General features: G+C 43.9%; 3 protein-coding genes across 3 annotated transcripts in view; all 3 read right to left on the bottom strand.

Annotated features, from left to right (window-relative positions):
- Positions 1-5,945: 5,945 nt before the first annotated feature.
- On the bottom strand, positions 5,946-9,675 carry SF3B6 (splicing factor 3b, subunit 6, 14kDa). Its single transcript, XM_009885305.1, has 4 exons — positions 9,603-9,675; positions 9,176-9,294; positions 6,613-6,751; positions 5,946-6,106 (listed from the first exon to the last, which is right to left on the bottom strand). The coding sequence occupies exons 1-4, from the start codon at positions 9,630-9,632 to the stop codon at positions 6,017-6,019; spliced, it is 378 nt and encodes a 125-aa protein (XP_009883607.1). The 5' UTR covers positions 9,633-9,675; the 3' UTR covers positions 5,946-6,016.
- Positions 9,676-11,444: 1,769 nt separating this feature from the next.
- Positions 11,445-15,829, bottom strand: TP53I3 (tumor protein p53 inducible protein 3). Its single transcript, XM_009885302.1, has 5 exons — positions 15,687-15,829; positions 14,738-15,005; positions 13,365-13,577; positions 12,556-12,752; positions 11,445-11,780 (listed from the first exon to the last, which is right to left on the bottom strand). The coding sequence occupies exons 1-5, from the start codon at positions 15,822-15,824 to the stop codon at positions 11,592-11,594; spliced, it is 1,005 nt and encodes a 334-aa protein (XP_009883604.1). The 5' UTR covers positions 15,825-15,829; the 3' UTR covers positions 11,445-11,591.
- A 3,192-nt stretch (positions 15,830-19,021) lies between these two features.
- PFN4 (profilin family, member 4) overlaps positions 19,022-19,872 on the bottom strand; it is a 6,565-nt gene continuing 5,714 nt past the window's right edge. The window contains exon 4 of the mRNA XM_009885304.1: positions 19,022-19,050. Coding sequence (XP_009883606.1) covers positions 19,022-19,050 — 29 coding nt within the window. The remainder of the gene's footprint in view (positions 19,051-19,872) is intronic.

The following is a 19,872-nucleotide window of genomic DNA, read 5'->3' as shown; positions in this document are numbered from 1 at the left end:
CAGTTTCTGTTTCCTATTTTTCTGCTTTCTTCTGGCCTCTGGAATTCTTCCTGGTGTATAAGAAGTTCTTCAAACAATCATCAACCCATTTTTTTTTTTAATTATTTCTCTTCTTACATGAAAAACACCTAATTCCATGCGCTGCTTCTGTTATAGATGGCACAGTGGAAGATCTCTGTGGGACCAGAGGTACCAGGAACATGCCAGTAAGGGCTGCTGGGACAGAGAGGTTTCCTGACTCTCTATCTCCCCTGCCCTGCTGGTGGCCCCTCAACTCTGGCCAAAATTTAGCTGCTGAAGAGATGGGAAGAGATGCTTCTCAAAGATGTGCAGTGCTGGTCCAATTCTATGCATTTACAACAGTAAAACTAGTGTAAGCATGTCTACTGGTGATGAGATCGGCTAAAGAAGAGCAGAATTATGTGCCTCCACCTTACAAAACTGATCTGGACTGTGGGATGATGTGGCCACTGAACACACCAGGGGTTTTAGGCTGCATCTGCTGGTGCTGTTTACACAGCCTGCAAACTTACTCTGTGCGCTGGGCTCCTGGCACCCAAGACTGGGCAATATTTATTGCATGTGAATTCACGAAATGCTGGTTCCTCCCCTGGAGACCGAAAGCTGCATAGACTGTCATTTACCTGGTGTTAGGAGCAGGACCCGATCAGTGACGCTGCCTCTGTGCTGGTATTTTGCTTTGCCTAAATTTGATTCCTCACATGTTGGCTTGCTTTTCCCCTTTGCTGTGGAAAAAAAAGAGCATCATTGGATCACAATGTTATTTTTATTTAACTTGACTATAAACTTTGCGTAGTTTTTGACTAAGGGATTTTTGGATGGAAGTATTTCAGACAGTTGTCGTGCTATTCTCTTGTGTGTGTCTGTGTCAGGAGAACACACCCAGCAGGAGCAGACAGACCATGAAGCTACACTGGTATCTCCAGGTGGTACCTCCTGGAGACGAGAGAAAAGGAGCACTGACAAGCAAGACTGGCAGTCTGGCCAGTGCCTACAGCTCACCCTCCTCTTTCTCTAGACGTTCATTTTACCCACAAAGCTGCCTTTGAGTTTGTTTATTAATAAGCCCATAAAACCCATCTCTTACAAACTGTTATTCACCGAGGATTGGTGGAGTAAATTTTTTTCTTGCTCCGCTCTCCGCAAAGAAACGGAAAGCCCTTTCGGGACCCTTTTTTTGGTGGAAATCTGGGCTCACGGTTACACTTCCACATTTCACTAAATAGTTCTTTCATTTAGGACAGGCTAATTTCCTGATAATAAATGGGAAATGAGGCCTGCAGGCCTTGATGCCCATTAGCTCTCCCAGATACTTTTTAAAGGTGCTGCTCTCCTTTGCCACCGCCCCGGCCTCTGTCGCTGGTCTTGTTTTCGGCACTGGGTTACAGATCGCAGCAGTTGCGGGTGTGAGCTCCCATAGATGTCTGGGTTAAACGTAACGTGGCCCTCTCCCGCCTGACAAACACGGGTCGACTCAGCACATCGGTCTAAAGCTGCTCCTGCTGATGGCCCAAGTTAAGTTAGTCGCTCGTTAAAAAACAAAACAAAACAAAACAAACAAAAACCGTAAAGGATCTGGCTCAGGACTTCTTCCGAATGCCTCAAAAGCGACCAGCAATGAGAAGGATTGACACAGCGTACCTGAAATGGCCACGTGTTCCCTCCATCATCTCTTGGTCCCGCTGCTGGTGAGCTTCTGCCGTGCCTAGAGCGAGAGGGAGAGCATCGCCCTGCCCTTGCGCTCCTGCCAGGTGTCTCACCAGCAAAACATGTCTTCTGCTGGGCTTTAAGAGCTGATCCTGTTCAGTCTTATCGCCTCTGTCTGCAGAGCTGCTCTGCACTTTCCGTCTGCCCTCAGCAGTACAACCCGGCCATTACCGAGTCTGTAAAATCCTTATTACAGCTGGCTGATGAAGCGCTCGCTCTCTCTCATCACCCGTTCTCTGCAGAGACCTTTGTTGGAAGCAGCGATTATTACATTTTTCATGCCAATTTCATTAAAAAAAAATCTGAAAGGAAAACTAATTGTGCTTTGTGATACTTAGGGAAATTAAGTCTTCAAGGAAATGTAATCTTCAGCTCTTTATTTGACTGCAAATGCGTTAATTTATTTAATTGTATCATCGATCAACACAGTACATATAATTATTACCACTATATAATGGATTGGAAAAAATTTACTGTCATTGCCTGTGTAATCAGATATGCTCTTGTTACTAATTTCTAAACAGCGTCAATGGAAAAAAATGACCTTCCAGGCTTAATTTCATGCCCTACTTCCTGAAAAATTAAATGGGAAGCGAGCACACACAAAAACCAGCACAGATGCAGAGTACGAGGCTGGTAACATCTGCCTTATTTGCTGCCCCCTCTGCCATTCATATAACCGAACTCATTTCCCTGTCCTTTGATATTACATTTCAAACAAAATCTTGAGCAGACCTCATCAAAACAATCCTCCGGGCATTCGATTTCCATTCCCTCTGTCGTGCAGGTACAAATTATTATTTCATTTTACATGTGCAGGGACATCGAAAGCCCTGAACAGGCACTAGAAGAAAAAGTATGAAATGGAATATTTAATGAAAGGCAGCAGCTGAGCTCTCAGAGAAATCAAAAGCCGCTGATCTTGAGGATTCAATGAAGGAATTTTTATTAATCTTATTACCCTAAAGAATTGCTTTTTATATATGTTTTTCAAACAGCATCAAATCCTCATCAAAACAGACACTGCAGTGCAAGCGCCATGCTCTTCGCTATTGACAGAAGCAGTGCAGTATTTGCATATGATTTTAAACAAGGCTGGCAGCACGTGGCTCCATTATTACCACTTTGATATTTTATTATCAGTATTTGTTATTATTTATAATAATCCAGCATGGTAACAAGTACCTCCAGTTCCTGTTACAGCGAGGGGATACCATTTAAAAGTGCCCAACAACTGCTGTAAATGGCCCCAGTTATCCTAGTGTTTGGCATGTGTGTGCACGTATGTATATACATGGCATATATATAATGCATATATGGGGGGGGAGGAGCGGCACTTTGTAACCTCTAAAAAGCTATGGATGTTCACATAGAAGCAAGCCCTCCAATAGGATTTCATCCATTTAAACATGTTTAAGGCAAGCTCGGTTTTGCCTGAGAAACTTTGGTCTGTTTTAATCTGATGGGCAAGACCCGAAAGGTTGTCAGAAATAGTCAACATGGATTCACCAAGGGGAAGTCATGTCTGACTAATCTGATAGTGTGACTGGATGGGTGGGTGAGGGGAGGGCAGTGGATGTTGTCGACCTTGACTTCAACAAGGCTTTCAATACTGTCTCCCACACTATTGTGTCCAGTTCTGGGCTCCCCGGTTCAAGAAGGACAGGGAACTGCTGGAGAGGGTCCAGCAAAGGGCTACAAAGATGATTAGGGGATTGGAACATCTCTCATATGAGGAAAGGCTGAGGGACTTGGGTCTCTTTAGTCTGGATAAAAGAAGAATGAGGGGGGATCTTATCAATACTTATATTTAAAGGGAGGGTGCCAGGTGGATGGGAACAGCCTTTTCAGTGGTGCCCAGTGATAGGACAAGAGGTAACGGGCACAAACTTGAACATAGAAGTTCCATCTAAACATAAGGAACTTCTTTCCTTTGAGGGTGGCAGAGCATTGGCACAGGCTGCCCAGAGAGGTGGTGGAGTCTCCCACTCTGGAGACATTCCAAACCCGCCTGGTCGCCATCCTGTGCAACTGCTGTAGGTGACCCTGCTCTGGCAGGGGGGTTGGACTAGATGATCTCCAGAGGTGCCTTCCAACCCTGACCATTCTGTGATTCTGTGAAAAGGAAGCTGTCACCTAAGAGCAACAACAGCCGAGCCCAGCTGCTCTGCATTCAATGTGTGTGCATCACAGCTGCACCCAACTGTACAGTCCTGGGCAGGGGGGAACGCTGGATGTGGTTACAGCTGCTGACAGGCTTAGTCCCCCATCACTTGTTCCCAACCTGGGGCACAGAGAGGCCTCCTGGGCAACAAGCAGCTTCAGTTTGAAGGGACAGACATAAGTACAGGAGAGGCAGAGCAAGGAGAAGGCTTTTTATGGAACAGTCACTCCCTGCAACAGAAGGGAAGGCAAACCCGTCGCTGGGGACACTCCCCGGTCAGGCACAGGGGGGAAATTCAAGCACCCACAGAGCTGGAATCACAGGAGAACCGTGTCAGCTGCCACCTCCCTGCTGCCCAGGGGTGAGAAAGCCGGTGAGGAGCGTCACCACCACCGTTGCGCTCCTCCCAGCTGAAAAAGGACTGCACAGCACACGGCAACCTCAGGGGACCCGCTCCCTTTGAGGGCTGGACACTGGTACGCACAGCCAGGCACCCTCCCCCAGCGCTCAGGGGCTGCACACGCGTGAACACCCACATATGGCCGGGCACGGACGCTCTACAAATTCCTACCTGAATCACAAACACGCAGGTGATGAATTACTTCCTTTCTAAAAGGAAAGGTCACATGCAGAAGTAGCGCAGCATAACGCAAGCCTTGATGAAAAAAAAGCAGAACTATGTAGACCCACATTTACTTTTTACTAAATGGACGCAAGAACAGCATGGGGTTTTTTTAAGTGACAGAATTCAACAAAAATCTAAGGATACAAAAACATTCATTTATAAGAGTATAACACACTGAAAACAAAAATTAACATAAATTACAAATCCTCAGACCAAGTGTGTTTGCACCTGCCCACATTCTGCACTGGCTGGAAGTTGGCTGGTCAGGGAGTTAAACATCAGATCCAACCAGATAAATCCTCCCGAGAGGCAGGACACTGGCACCGTTCCCAGGAACGTTCCAGCTGGTTCAGAACACAGGTGGTGGTCATTCTTTTCCACTTCCAAAATATACTGGTTATGCATACTCTGTATCACACCGATTTTTATTCACAGGATATGACTGCTGAAAAAAAGAGCCAAAAAATGTAAATATTTTCCTTTTCCTCCACCAGTTACTACGTAATTTATGTACATGAAATATATTACAGTTCATACACAGAGTAGAAAACAGTCGCACTACAGGTATCTGAAATTCCCACCATCATCTACTCTCTCATTTTGGTGGGGTGTTCTCTACCCAACATTAAAAGGTGTGAAGCGTATTCCTGTCGCTCCTACTAACCTCAGTACAAAGCTGGTACACCATCTTGTACACCACTAAGTCAGCCCCGCAGCAACACACTATTAGAGCAAGATTATTTTACTGCAGCTTATCTGTTTCGTCTCAGTCACCAGGAACAAGACATTTTGACTGAAGTCACCTAAGGAGTTGGATCATTTTAAAAGGCCATTCATTTTCTACAGTTTGTAAAAGAAACTTTGTTATAAACGCGGATTTGGGCTTGCTTTGTTTCTAGTGAGAAGTAGCCCAACAATCATGTAATGGAGTTCGGCTCCTTCAAACATTCCCAGAGGGACAAAGGCGCAATAAATCGTGTACAATATAGACAGGTGTGATCAACTATCAAACCACGCTTATTTCTTTTTTAAAAAAAGCACACCAACCCCTGTCGCAGGAAGACTAGCTGCAATGCTCCATTTCCAGGAAGTAGGAAGTGAGATGTACCTCCAGGCAGGCAGCTCATGCAGAGCCTCCAGAGCTCCTTGCAGGAACTGGCTGCCACGCTGAAGATCTGTCCTGGAGACTGGGCAGAACTTTAGGAGGTGACAAACACTCAACAGGCTCAGTCCCATCTTGAGAGGTCCTGCTGGAAACGGGACTGTGGCTCTGCAGCATTTACCAGGTCGCCCTTACAACACAGAGAAGCCATGTCCGCTTAGGGGGATTTAATCTTGAAGCCGATCTTCCAATGTTTTACATTTATTTAATTCTAACATGAAGATCTAAAGATTCAAATTACAGCTTATCATTTTTTTTAAAAAAAAGTTTTACTTCACTGAGAATTCCTGTGTTTAGTTCAAGAACTCTTGAAAACAGTTTTCCAAAAAAGATCAGTTTATTTTGGTGGGTCTGTATTAATTCCGTATTTTTCCTTGAGAAGCTTAAGCTGTTCCTCTTTCTTCTTTGTGTCCATCTTTTGGAATGCCTGTAATTAGGAAAATGAGATGAGATTTATTTTTTTTCCCCCTCACATCTTTTATGACACGTTATTTCCCAATAACTGCAACCAACATCACGATGAACTACATCAACATCACACACAAACACTGATGCTTAATTCTGAACCTCACAGAATACCACAGATACCGTCAGAAACTGGCAGAACATTAAGACCTACAGACTTTTTACCTGTAAACAGGACTTCATATCCTGTTGCAGCTGTGCAGTTTTAAGGCCTCTCCACTTCTTCTTCTCCAAAGTACACTCACCAGAAAAATGCTTTTCACACCCTTTGTCCAAATTACTTTTTTTTTTTTGTGCACACAAATCACCGAGTAAAGATGACATCCTGACAATTTATCCCATCCATTCCCTCTACCAGTTTCCATTTATTTTGTAAAAAATATCCAAGCAACTATCTTGTCAAACTGATTTCTTTTTGTGCTAGCTACGTTCACAGGTAACTTAAAAAAAAACCCCAAGAGTACATACCCTGTTTGCATTATAGTACAAAACAACAAGGTATCTGTTGCACACGTTGAATCCCGACAGGTGATCACAGGCGTTTTTGGCATCAAAGATGTCTTCATAGACCACGTAGGCTGTTCCTCTAGTTTCAGGAGTGTTCCCACTGCAGGCAAGATGAATTTTAATGTTAAAATAAAAGGACATAGTTCTATTAGTCTTTAGCTGTGACTGCAATTAGATTAGCTAAAGCACTTCACTAAAAAACAATTTATTGTTATTTTTGTTCTAGATATTAAAATACATCCCTGCTTTCCACACCCATCTCCACTTACAGTTCAGAGTCAGAGATGACAGCAAAATGTGAGAGGCATGTGCTGCATTACACTCCTTAAGGGAAATTCACCTCTCCACAACAACTATCAGAAGCTGTTGCTGCCAGGGGTTGTCGTATTTCTGGAAATACTCTAAGTTTTTATTACAGCAATTAGCTTGTTTTATTTACTATTACAAGACCAGGCTGTGAGTTAATGGCTGTCTGGATCAGTTGTCTCCCTGGGATGGAATATGGCTCTGGGCACATCACAAAGTCAATTTGAGAGAGTAAGAACAGTCCCGCTGGTGCAGGACCACGTCAGACGCATGGCCATCGCCTCTCAGACCATCAATGCAGTTTGCTTTGCCTGAGGGACAGGAGACATGTCTGGACACATAACGCTAACAAGCCCGGAGAGATTGCAGAGTGTACGAATCCAAAAGATCTCAGCTAAATGACAGTTACAGCTAACTTAATCAGAAGAACTGTCTCTAAGGTGCTTGCTTCTAAGAAGAGAACTCCTGAGTACAAGTGATATCACACATATCCACACCGGGATGTGTACAAGAATGAAGAGAACAGGATAAAAACTGCACAAAGCACAAAAGTCATTACAAAAGCAGTTCTATGTTATGCCTTGTCTTGTGATGATGTTAGGATTTCTGTGGAAAACAACACAAACCAGTAGTTCTGAGGGCTCAGCAGGGACGCTGCCTGCAGCTCCCTGTTGGATACATACACTAGCGCATCACTCCGATGGAAAGCTCCAGTGGTATGGCTAAATTCTTTATGTCCCACTGTTGCGCTGTTCCAACCTACAGGCTTTCAGAAACCTTAAATATTAGTTCTTCTTTATGCTTATTTGTGAAGAATTCTACCTATTTGGCCAAGCAGGAAGTTTATGCTGTCCCTTGTTCCTTTAACCACTTCCCCTGCCACTTCTGTTGCCCCTCCCTGCATGAGAAGCATCTCACTGGCTCCAAGTTCCAACACAGCACCAGCAGTACGTCCCCCCTGTCCTTGTTTGTTTACTGAAGGCAATTCTATATGTAAAACTCCTTTAAAAATGATTGTTCAGTGTACAGAATAATCACTACAGCTCTGGAATGAGCACTTCTATTTGGGATAGTAAAGTTCGGTCTGTTTAACTGTTTACATATTTACATCCTGCAAAACAATGAATTACCCCACCCCCCAGTCTCAGAGCATGGGGAAATGGAGCTCAATATAAATGACAAGGATACATTCTGCTCTAGTCTGATCAGCAACCTAGTTGAGAACTAAGAGATACTGCAGGTTATTTTGCCAACGTGAAGATAAAAGCAGTACAAAAACCCCCATATCAAATATGAACTACATTTCCTTTCTATTCAGACATCTATTGAAATGTGACTTAAATAGAAAAACGTTGTAAGTAATAAATGCCAAGTTTTGTTTCCTCCCCCTCCCCTTCCTAAGTACTTTTCAGAGGGAGGACAAAATATCTTTTTGTATGAGTGTCAATACTCCAACCAGCTTTACTACAGTTCTCAAAATTCTCTTCCTGAATTCCAGCTTCAGCCAACTCTTTCTGCTAGAAACGTAGCAGAACATTAATACTAACCAGATGAAATTATGGTTTAATCCACAGCATTCAGACAATATTCACGGTAACAAGCATCTCAGAGCTCAGGTGTTCAATATTTGAAATAACTAAAGACAAACCCCTCAGATTTGCTGTTGACATATATAACCTCAATGCATTTTAAAACAAAATTAAAGTCAAATCGCCATTCTCCACAGACTACGTGGCTCAGGGACAAGCTGCACGTCACACAGCGAGTTGTTTCTGATACTTGTTTCTGGTCGACAGGCCCAGCAGCAATAATAACATCTCTATTTTTCCATTACTTTAGTATCAATACTCATTAAAAACAGAAGTGGTTGTATTCAACTTTTGCCTTTCGTATTTTTACCTTTAGTTAAGGTGAAAGGTTAGCTGTATTTAAGATGTACCTAAGAGAGAAAATTTGTATTTTTACCAACTTACCCAAGTTCACATCAAATTTAAACTTCTTCACCCTACCTACCAGCAATATTATTTTCAAATGAATTCACACATACGAGAAATATCATCACATCCATCTCTGGCACACAGGGATACTACTAAAATGCATTTAACTTTTTCAGCTGTGAAATCCAGTTGCTACCTCCTGCAACAGGAATACTGCAATACAACACATGTACTAAAGCACATAAAACCCTTTACTTTTGAAAGAAAACTAAAAAACTTACACTCTGATTTGTCGAATAGGCCCATATTTCCCAAAAATATCATACATTTCCTCTGCTGTGATTTTATACGGCAAGTTCCTAATATACAGGATCCGATTCACTTCTGGAGGCAGCCGAATCTGATGAAGAAACATACGGTGTGTTAGACCTAGAGCACCCAATTCAGACTTTAAAAGCAGCAGCCTGCGAGCTAAACCTTGGGGCTAACATCACTGAGAGAGTCCACATGCTTCGCTAATCCTTTTTTAACCCTCCACAGCTACAAACTTGGCGTGTTTTTGTCAACCAAGAGGCCTGCCCGGAGGACGATGGGCTCCCTTGGCCGGGGTACGCGGAAGGCCTGCTCTCGGCCCCGGGCCGGGGGACCCCTCCTCACAGCCGCGGAGGGCTGAGGCGGGCCAGGAAAGGGGCAGGGGAGAGCACTCACGTTGGCTCGTTTGGCTGCTTGCATCGCCATGGCGCCGGTCGGAGGTAAGGGGCTGCCGCCTGGGAGAGAAACACCGGCAGGAAAACGGCCTACTCCGCGGCGCGCCGCTCACCTCGGCGGGGAACCCGGATGCTATCCAGTTGAATATTCACCATTATTTCATTTGTATTTAAAAAGGCTCTTCACACAAAGGTTATACATCTGCTGTATAACTGTTCTGATGCAAGTAAATACAGGAAGCAATAAGAGGCACCTTTATATCCCTGTGGATTTGGAGACATTATACCATTATAGCTTCAATTTTTAAAAAATCCTAAGCTATAATAGTTACTCTATTAAGAATGTAACTCATACAGAGCCCAATCATAGAATCATGGAATTGCCTAGGTTGGAAGGGACCTTAAAGATCATCAAGTCCAACCATGAACCTAACACTGCAAAACCAAACCATGTCCCTAAGCACCACGTCTACCCATCTTTTAAATACCTCCAGGGATGGTGACTCCACCACTTCCATTGGCAGCCTGGTCCCATGCTTGACAACCCTTTCTGTGAAGAACTTTTTCCTATTATCTATCCTAAACCTACCCTGGCATAACTTGAGGCCATTTCCTCTTGTCCTATCACTTGTTACTAGCAAGAAGAGGTCAACTCCACCTCATTACAACCTCCTTTCAGGTAGTTGTAGAGAGTGGTAAGGTCTCCCCTGGGCCTCCTTTTCTTCTGACTAAACAACCCCAGTTCCCTCAGCTGCTCCTCATAAGTCTTGTTCTCCAGACCTGTCACTAGCTCTGCTGTTGCTCTTCGGACACGCTTCAGCACCTCAGTGTCTTTCTTGTAGTAAGGGGCCCAAAACTGAACACAGTACTCAAGGTGAGGCCTCACCAGTACAGAGTACAGGGAAACAATCACTTCCCTGTTTCTGCTCACCACACTACTCCCGATACAGGACAGGATGCTGTTGGCCTTCTTGGCCACCTGGGCACACTGCTGGCTCATATTCAGCCAGCTGTCAACCAAAATCCCCAGGTCCTTCTCTGCTGGGCAGCTTTCCAGCCACTCCTCCCCAGTCCTGTAGCATTGCGTGGGGTTGTTGCGACCCAAGTGCAGGATGCGGCACTTGGCCTTGTTGCACCTCATACCATTGGCCTCGGCCTATCAATCCAGCTTGTTCAGGTCCTTCTGTAGAGCCATCCTACTCTCAAGCAGATTAACACTCCTGCCCAACTCGGTGTCGTCTGCGAACTTACTGAGGGTGCACTTGATCCTCTCGTCCAGGTCATTGATAAAGATATTAAAGAGAACTGGCCCCAGTACTGAGCCCTGGGGAACACCACTTGTGACCGGACGCCAACTGGATTTAACTCCATTCACCACGACTCTCTGGGCACAGCCATGCAGACAGCTCTTTACCCAGCGAAGTGTCTGCCCGTCCAAGACACAAGCAGCCAGTTTCTCCAGGCGTCCCCGGCCTTGGGTGGGTGGCTGCGTCCCCCTCCCCAGCCCCCGGGCTGCCCCTCCTCATGCCCCTGTCCGGGAGAGCACCCCATGGCCTCTGCCAGGCTCACAGCCCCACAGCCACCACGGTGCCTCAGGGACACGGGCTGCGGGGGGAAGGCGGCTGGGCGGCATGCAGGGGTTCCTGAAGGGGCCTGGGCTGCGGTCGGTGAGGAAGGCAGGGTGTCACGGTTCTGGAAAGCTGACAGTGAAGGAACTCGGAGCCGAGACCGGCATTCGGTGCCAGGCAGTGTTCTCCTGCAGGGAGGAGCGCTTGCCGACATTTTGTTTACACGTTCAAGACCCACTGCTAGAGCTGCAAAATGAACCTTTTTATTAAACACGTCTTGTAAGGCTTTGCTTTACCCGTCCTTTTTGGCATCTTCCCACAGCAAAACATTCTGAATCTGGAAGCAGAAATGGCGGATTCTCTGCTTGTCACACACCCCTAATGATTCTATCCCTGAAACAACTACAGCAGTAGGCCTTTCTTTAAGATGAAGCAGGCATTTCGATGACAATTTTGCCAATATTCTTGTTTTCTTCCATGATCTTGTGTGCCTCTGCAATCTCGTGCAGAGGGTAGACGCTGTCAACAAGTGGTTGGAGATGAGGGGAGGTTCCTCCAGAAAAATACGGCAGCACATCTTCTGTGAAGGCTTTCACCAGCAGTTCCTTATACTGAAGAAAAAAAGCATTTTGAAGATTATTTCCAGTCATGTCATTCACAGAGGCATCTCTGATCACAGTGTACAAAATGTGCAGATCTCAGGGAAACTCTTTCTGATATTCTCATAGTGAGACAGACATGTAAACAGGTGTAAATTACGAACAAGATGAAAACTTTTAGATTAATTATATTTTAATTGAATTAAATTCTCCAAACAAGTGGTATAAGCTCAGTGAAGAACCATTTAAACTCAAACTGATAAAATTCTTGAGAATATTATGTATTAGACCATGGATAGAATCTATCCTAGGCCTCTGCACTGCTGTCTTTTACTGTAATAGCTGAGAATTTTCCACATAAAGTGATTTTTCCGTGGTAATTTTTGAGCATCCAAATGGCTTTGGTCTCTACTTTGAAAAATGATCTAATAGAGGCTTTCCCCCTGCCTCCCCGACTTGACTTGATCAAGTTGCCTGATCACGTGAGTTTTGTTTCTTCTTAGGTGAAATCTTTAGATTATGGTACTCATGAAGTGCATTAAGAAGTCCTGGGTATTATACCTCTGATTTAGTAGTTGTAAAAGGGGTGCATTTGCTAAAAATAGAAAAGGGAAATTGTAACTTAATTTTGCAATGTTTTCCAAAGTATGTAGTAACAGTTTAAAGTGGTGATTTTTTGGCACAAATGCATTAGATTCTGCTTTAACACTGGTATCAAAAGAAAGCTCTCAAAACGATAATTGATTTTAAGATCAAACTGTATACACTTTCGACAGCCATTACTTGCCTCCTTGTCTCGTGATCGTAATAGACTTGTATAGATGCTCCCTCTTTTGGAAAGCAGCCTTGCAAGCAAATCTCCATGTACTTCACCTCCACCCAGTAGTCCGTAAATAATCCACCGGCCATCAGTACTCAGACAGTTCAGATTCTTCTCCCAGTATGAGCCACCGACACAATCCAAAATAACATCTACTCCAGAACCTCAAGTAGAAATAGAAAAGATTTCAGCAATGTAGTCGAGCTGCGTTAAAGGTAGGATAATTCCAGGCAAAACTAAAACCTTGTTCTTTATAGGTACAGAATCAATCCTGCAATTCTTATTTAAATCTTTCTACTGAGATTAGGAATGGCACAATGATTTGTAAGGAATTCTAGAAACAGGCACAAAAAAAAGTCATTATAGATATCCAAATACAGACTCTGTCATAAACCATCCCAAATGCTTAGAAAAGCTAATTTTTTGTAACAGTAAGAGAACTAAGCTTTCTTCCCATATTCAAACACTTACAAAGACAAGTGCGAGGATTTGTTCCCACAGTTCCTTGTGTAGGCAACAATAACGCATGCATAATATTTATGCTCCAAATGAACACAAAGCCAAAGAGAGTCCATGCATAAAAAAAGCACAATTAAACTAAGGAAAGCGAGGTTCTTGGGCTGACCAGGATGTTAGGTTGTGCTAACAGAGTCATTACCGTCTGCTCCTTCACTGATTTAGGTGACAGTTGAAAGTGAGTGTATATGCAGATACGTTATGATGAGGTACACACTCCTCCTCAACTGTAACACTGTCTTTCACATAGAGGTTCTTACCTTGGGTCATCGCCAAGACCTTTTCACTAAAATCCTCATTCCTGTAGTTGAACCCCGCAGCTGCTCCGGCATTTGCTGTTGCTTTGAGTTTCTCTTGAGTTCCTGCTGTCACGATGGGAATAGCTTTTGCCAGTCTCACCAGCTGAATGGCTGCTATACCAATTCCGCTAGCTCCAGCATGGATCAGCACTCTCTCACCCTTCTGTATTTTACCTGAAGGATGACATAAGCGAAATGGTTTCCCTTTTGGCATCACCTTTGGATTAAAATATGATCAGGGTGGAAAATACTGAAGAGGAAGCTGAAAGAGCTGCCCTTGAGTGGGCTTTGTTTATATCTCCATATCCTTCATAAAAGAAACAAATCCAGAACTAACACAGCTCGTAGTGTACCGACAGGACTCTATTTTACTGATGTCAGTGGAATGACTTTACCTTGGGCCTGTCCAGTTCTGGGGATCCATGACCAAGCTGCTTAGGTGAGTGCAGGCAGCCTTTTTATACCAGGACTGCCCACTGCCATCAACAGAAAACACACTTGGGGGATGTTAATAATGAGAAATCAGGCTCTCAACAATGGAGAAATACCAGAAGTGCTGGGCAACATTAAGGACCAGTTCTACCATCTGCTGGTTGACTTAATGCATTTGTTTGTGTTCCATGGATTGCTATGGGAAGTGAGGCACCAAGTAGTCCTGGAGATGTGGTCCTAATTGACCACAGTCCCCCAGGAAGCAACAGTGCTCAAAGCCAGTCTGCATTTCCGTTAGTGAGGAAAGTTACTTCTTTGTAACTCCTGTTCTTTAGTGGAGCTTTTAAATGCTACTGCTGAAGAGGGTAGAAGAAAGATATTTATCAACCGAGGAAAAACCTGCCAAGTGCTACTGTTAGTGCCTCTGTAGCACTGATTTTACCAACAGTTAATGTCTGCATGAAATAAGGTACAAGAATACGTTGTCTACTTTAGATCCACAGGCAATTAGTGAGAAAGTTCATTGTATGGTTATCCTTGCAGGGAAGTGAAATCTTTAGAAGTAGGATGCTTTTCCAGTTGTTTGGAGAACAAGTAAATTATTTCAGGGTTTAGGCTTAATGGAAATTGACATTCAAGCTTAGAAAGACAGATGAAAAGAAAAAACGACCATCTTTCCATATCCTTCCTTGTAAATATGCAATCACCAGAGTATGCTGTGACTGGGCAGATTTCAGGATTTGGGTATGGCAGGACAGATTCTGACCCATGTGAATGAAGCAACAGAGAAAATGCTCTTCGAAGGCAAACAGCATTTAGATGGAGGCAACAAAGAGAGGATTTCATAACAGAAAGGAAGACAAACTGTTTTGGTGGAATAGATTTGTAAACACCACTCTCACCTACAAAATGCAGCAGCTGAAAGGCTGTTAACCAGGCTTCAGGAATGGCTGCAGCCTGAATAAAAGTCATATCTTTGGGAATTGGCATCAGGTGGCCTTCGGATACTGTAACATATTCTGCCTGGCCACCTCCGGACAGCAGAGCCATAACTGCATCGCCAATCTTCCACCGGCCCTTGCAGCCAGGTCCGAGCCCAGCCACGCTCCCAGCTGCTTCTAAGCCTAAAATATCACTTGCTCCTTTTGGGGGATGGTACTTCCCTCTCCTCTAAAACAAAAGAAAAGAGAGGACAGGGAAGGAAAAGACACACATCAAGCAGTGTAATGACCTGCAATATTTTGTTCACATGCCTACAACCTAAATTCCTATTTATTTAATCCTGATTTCACACTGTGCAAATGTTCCAGTAATTTGAGGATCTTCTATCCTCTTGCAACATTTCTTGTTTCCTGAGTATGTTTTAATCTTAAAACTCTGTGTGCAAATTCAGTTTATTGTGAGTCCCCGTTGTCCAGGACAATCCATGCTCGGGAGGTATTATAGGCTCCAGTTGCAGAGCGTTGTTTCCAGCTCAAATCAAAGCAGCTCAGACTTAACAATTTGAATGTGATTTTCCCCCTCTGGAATTGAGCCAGTGGAACATTTTTTGTTAATCTCAAATGCTCAGAGAATGGTCTAAGCATCTAGAAAGACCAGAGCTTTCGTTTTATATCTTTTTTTGAAAGGCAGCTGCCTTTCCATGCCACGCCAGCATTGCAGTGACCCAGATAAAAACATTTATCTGCTGAATCAACAGACATCTCTTCTTTCATCCCTATGAACATTCCCTTTGAAGTCTCCCATCCAAATGCTCACCAGGCCAAATCTCTTTTAACTCTTCAGATTTGTCAAGGCTTCAGACAGGGGCTTGAAAAATTGGTGCATATATCTGCTTAACATAACACCTACCTGGAGTAAATCAGCTCTATTGAGAGCACTGGCAGAGACTTTCAGAAGAACTTCTCCTTCTCCTGGATGTGGTTTCATCACTTCTTTCACATAGAGATTTTCTGGGCCTCCTGGACTATCAAAATAAACTGCCAACATTTCCTCTGAAAAAAAAAAACCCAAAACCAAAAAACCTGGCATGAATGCAGGCACACTTATGTGCAGCTGGAAAATCTCAGTAATCAGTAACCACAGCTCCACAGACACCACTCTGCAGATGGACAATGCAAACAGGGACACAGGTCGAAGGTAGAAGCGGGGAGGGCTGCCAGAGAAAGCCGGGGAGTCATAATGCAATGAAATACATTAACTTTGGGACATAACATAGTGTTGTGAAAGCCATTTGACAAACCACAAAGATCACCTCTCATCAAATCATAGGCTTTAACTCTGCACAGACCCGTGTGTGGATCCAGCAGCACTGACCATCCTCCCACATTAACTGTAGAATGTAGCACAGAAATGAAAATAACATCCTTTCCTCTTGACTTTCTGCATGATTAAGGCCCCAGTGTCCAACTGACTAAAGGACACAGGCCCTTAAAATAGTAGACGCAAATGGAATTTTAAAACCCTCAGCAGAAAGAGACTTTGACGTATCAAAAATCACGTAAGTGCTGCCTTGCAATTCAGCCTATAGATGACAACTTGAAAATACACAAAGGCACAATGGTTATCTAGTGTAAATGAAAGATAAGAAATGGTTTAAAAAAATCCTATTTATTACCCTTGCCTCAGCAGGTGATCCCTGTGTGCCTGATGCGCTCTGGTAGAGGGTCCCACTGGTGCAGGAGTCTTTCAGGTAACTCCTCAGGCAGAGTTCCTCCTTGCTTTTGTCACCAACAGCTGTTGAGATGGGCTGAGATGTTAAGTCTCCTCCTGCCTGCCAAAATCCGTTCTGGAGCAGTCCTCCCTCTGCTCCCTGGGTGCTGGGTGGAAGGGGAAGAGAAGAAGAGAGAATCACAACGGGAACGACTGTGTTATTTCCCGAGAGCTGGTACTATACTGAATACAGTTTTGGGATGCCACCCACTGACGTGCGCACCAAACACCATTGTGTGACAGACTGCCATGCCTTCTGTAACATCACTTGCATTACGATATCCATTCAGGAAAAGCCAAGTACATACTTGATTATTTGTTGTAAGACTGCAAGTGCAGAATGATAAACATCCTCAAACCCCAGGAATGTAAATCCCCACAGGGTGGTGCTCTATGGCTATTTTACAGTGAATAAACGCTTCCAATTATTTGTATAAAATGTAACTTAAAGGCTTTTCTTTCTGAGGTTGGCTGTCTATTTGTTGTTTTCAGCTGAACCATTTAATCCAGTCCCACAAAATTTGTCTGTATTAATGGGAAGCTCACCAGATACCACCGCACAACAGATGCTTCTGCTCTCTTTAACTGTGTCCAAATTTAGTCAATTAAAATTAAGATGCAAAAGAAGCCTTTGTCCCTCTTCCAACACAGTCTGCCAAACTGCATTTTTATAAATGTTTTTCTTTGTTACTAAAAGCAGTCCCACAAAAAGATAAAAAAAAATGCAGTGAGGGTCTGAATATCTACATAGCTTTCAAATGCACAGAAAACCGCAGAATTGAAAACCAAGTTTCCAACCAAGTGCAACAACTTCAAACTGTCAGATCTGCCAGCAGTGGCCCAAAACAACAATTTAAAGAAGTAACATGGTCCCCGAGCACAATTTGTGACTCACCTTTTTGCTGTAAAGAAGGGAGGTTGTTCTCCGTACCGGGAACAAACCCCGCCTGCCCTCGGGAACAGAGTCTGATCCCAGTTCCTCCTCTCCCAGCTCTGCCCTTGCTATCAGCCATTCCCCAGCGAGTCAAGGGGTAGGACAGGACAAGGCTGTGTTTTACTTTGGAGGGAAAGACATGAGCAGAGTCAGAAATATTAGCACATCTCACCAGTATGTCTACCCGCCGACCTGGTTCATTCCACAGATCATGGCAGAAATCCACTTTCCCCTTTGGCATTGAGGCAGAGATCTGCTGCTCCCCCCCAGCACAGAGGGAGGTTTGGTTTAATGCCTTGGCTGTGCCGATGCGCTGGATGTGCGCGTATGTGCATGTTCTTGGGCTGAGTGCGGAACTGATTGTTTGATTTCTGAACTCTGAGTAGCACAGACTGGATTTACTTAACTTGTGTTAAAGGCACATGAGCTGTGACTGTCCTTATGCTGTATATCCACCTGAGGAGGCTTTATTGTGCTCTTGTTCCTGTAAGACGTCAGTGTTAAAAGTTTACTGGTTCACATCCATTAGCCTGGTGCATTTCTACCCGATCACACCTCTTCATTCAGCTTTGCTGTTTTCCCCCAAGGGAGAAGGATCAGATCATGCCTTTCTCTGTGTCCTAGTCACCAGCTCTCAAGTTGTCAGGGAATAAAACTGACACTTCAGACTGTTTAAACACAATAACTCGTATGTCTGTCCATGTGTGCCATTCTTCTGTGGATTTTTTTCCTATGGATTTTGAGATTTTTGAATTGAGGCTTTTAAACACTTTTTTGAAGCTAAACTCATTTAGAATCAAATACAGCTAAAAATTCTTTTGTTCTCATGTGACTCCAAGAGCTAATAATTTATTTGCTTCTTCAGGTGAAAGGATCATGGAGCCTGGTCTTCTGGAGCCAGGCTCTTCACCTGGTGATGAGGCAGAGCCTCAGCTGTCCCCTGTACAGTAATGGCTTCACTCAAATGTGGATTCTTTGATGTCTTATAGTACACACAGCCTGATTCAACCCCGGTAGTGACATTGTTCCTCCTCCCAGAACTTTGCAATCCACTAGTCTAAAATAAATTCCTACAGCGCTCAATGACAATGCAAATTGACATGTTTAAAATGTGTTTTATTTGCAATATTCAAAGATGTACAGGACAATCTGAAAATCTGTTAATGTAACAATTTCCTTCATCCCTTGGATCTGTGATGCTACATATAGCTGCAATGCTATTAGCAAACTTACTTTGCTTAGGGAGATTAATAATTTTCTTATGTGGAAAAAGACAACATTAGCAGGATTAAGCAGAGCATCTTAAACCAAATCTTGAAGACATCACTTTCAATTCGGTTAAGAAACTTAGATGATAGATGCATAGGGTAGTCCTGTTATGAGCAGCGAGCCCTCAAGTGTTCTTGAAAAAACAGAAGGAAACTCAGCAGTTTGGAATGTTGTAAAGCAGTAGTTTCTTGCTTAAACGGGATGATGCTTCAAACTGTATTTCCTCGTGAGCAGTTGTTCTGAGGTGATGAAGTTGAAGTTTTCTGCTGATTCAGCTACCTTTCTCTCTAAAGTAGTCTGCTATAATAACACAAGGAAATAAACCAATAAATAATGAAAAAAACGTATGCAGAATTGCTGTGGTGGAGATGTTTTTTTTCAAGGTCAAATTCACCTCAAACTATACTGTACTAGAAAGAAGACAGCTGTATTTCTAGCTGAAAATTTAAAATACTAATACCTATATCCATGAGGTATTATCTGTTTTAAAGAATAAACGCTGAGCACCTTAAATAATTTTCAGAAATCTCTTGTAACATGCAAAGAAAAGCCACTTTGTTTTCTTTTCACAAAGAAATCATCCAGAGCAGCAAGAATAAACCCCAGAAAATACTCAAAACCACTGCAAATCTGGCCCTCGAAACACTTAGCCCTTAGATTTTATGCAGGAACAGTGGCCAATTACAGACAATGTAACGAAGCACAAATACAGGCTCCAAGCACAAATACAGGCTCGGTGGGGAATGGCTGGAGAGCAGCCCTGAGGAGAAGGACCTGGGTGTGCTGACTGACCAGAAGCTCAACATGAGCCAGCAATGTGCAATCACAGCCCAGAAGGCCAACCGTATCCTGGGCTGCATCAGAAGTGTGGCCAGCAGGTCAAGGGAGGTGATCCTGCCCCTCTACTCCACTCTCGTGAGACCCCACCTGGAGTACTGCATCCAGCTCTGGAGTCCCCAACATAAGAAAGACACGGACCTGCTGGAGCGGGTCCAGAGGAGGGCCACGAGGATGATCCGAGGGCAGGAGCACCTCTCCTATGAGAAGAGGCTGAGAGAGCTGGGGCTGTTCAGCCTGGAGAAGAGAAGGCTCCGGGGAGATCTTATTGCGGCCTTCCAGTAC

This window comes from Charadrius vociferus, unplaced genomic scaffold, assembly GCF_000708025.1.
Source record: "Charadrius vociferus isolate BGI_N301 unplaced genomic scaffold, ASM70802v2 scaffold173, whole genome shotgun sequence".
Classification (NCBI taxonomy): Eukaryota; Metazoa; Chordata; class Aves; order Charadriiformes; family Charadriidae; genus Charadrius; species Charadrius vociferus.
The sequence above is the reverse complement of the archived record's forward strand: the minus strand, read 5'-3'. Positions and strand labels throughout refer to the sequence as shown.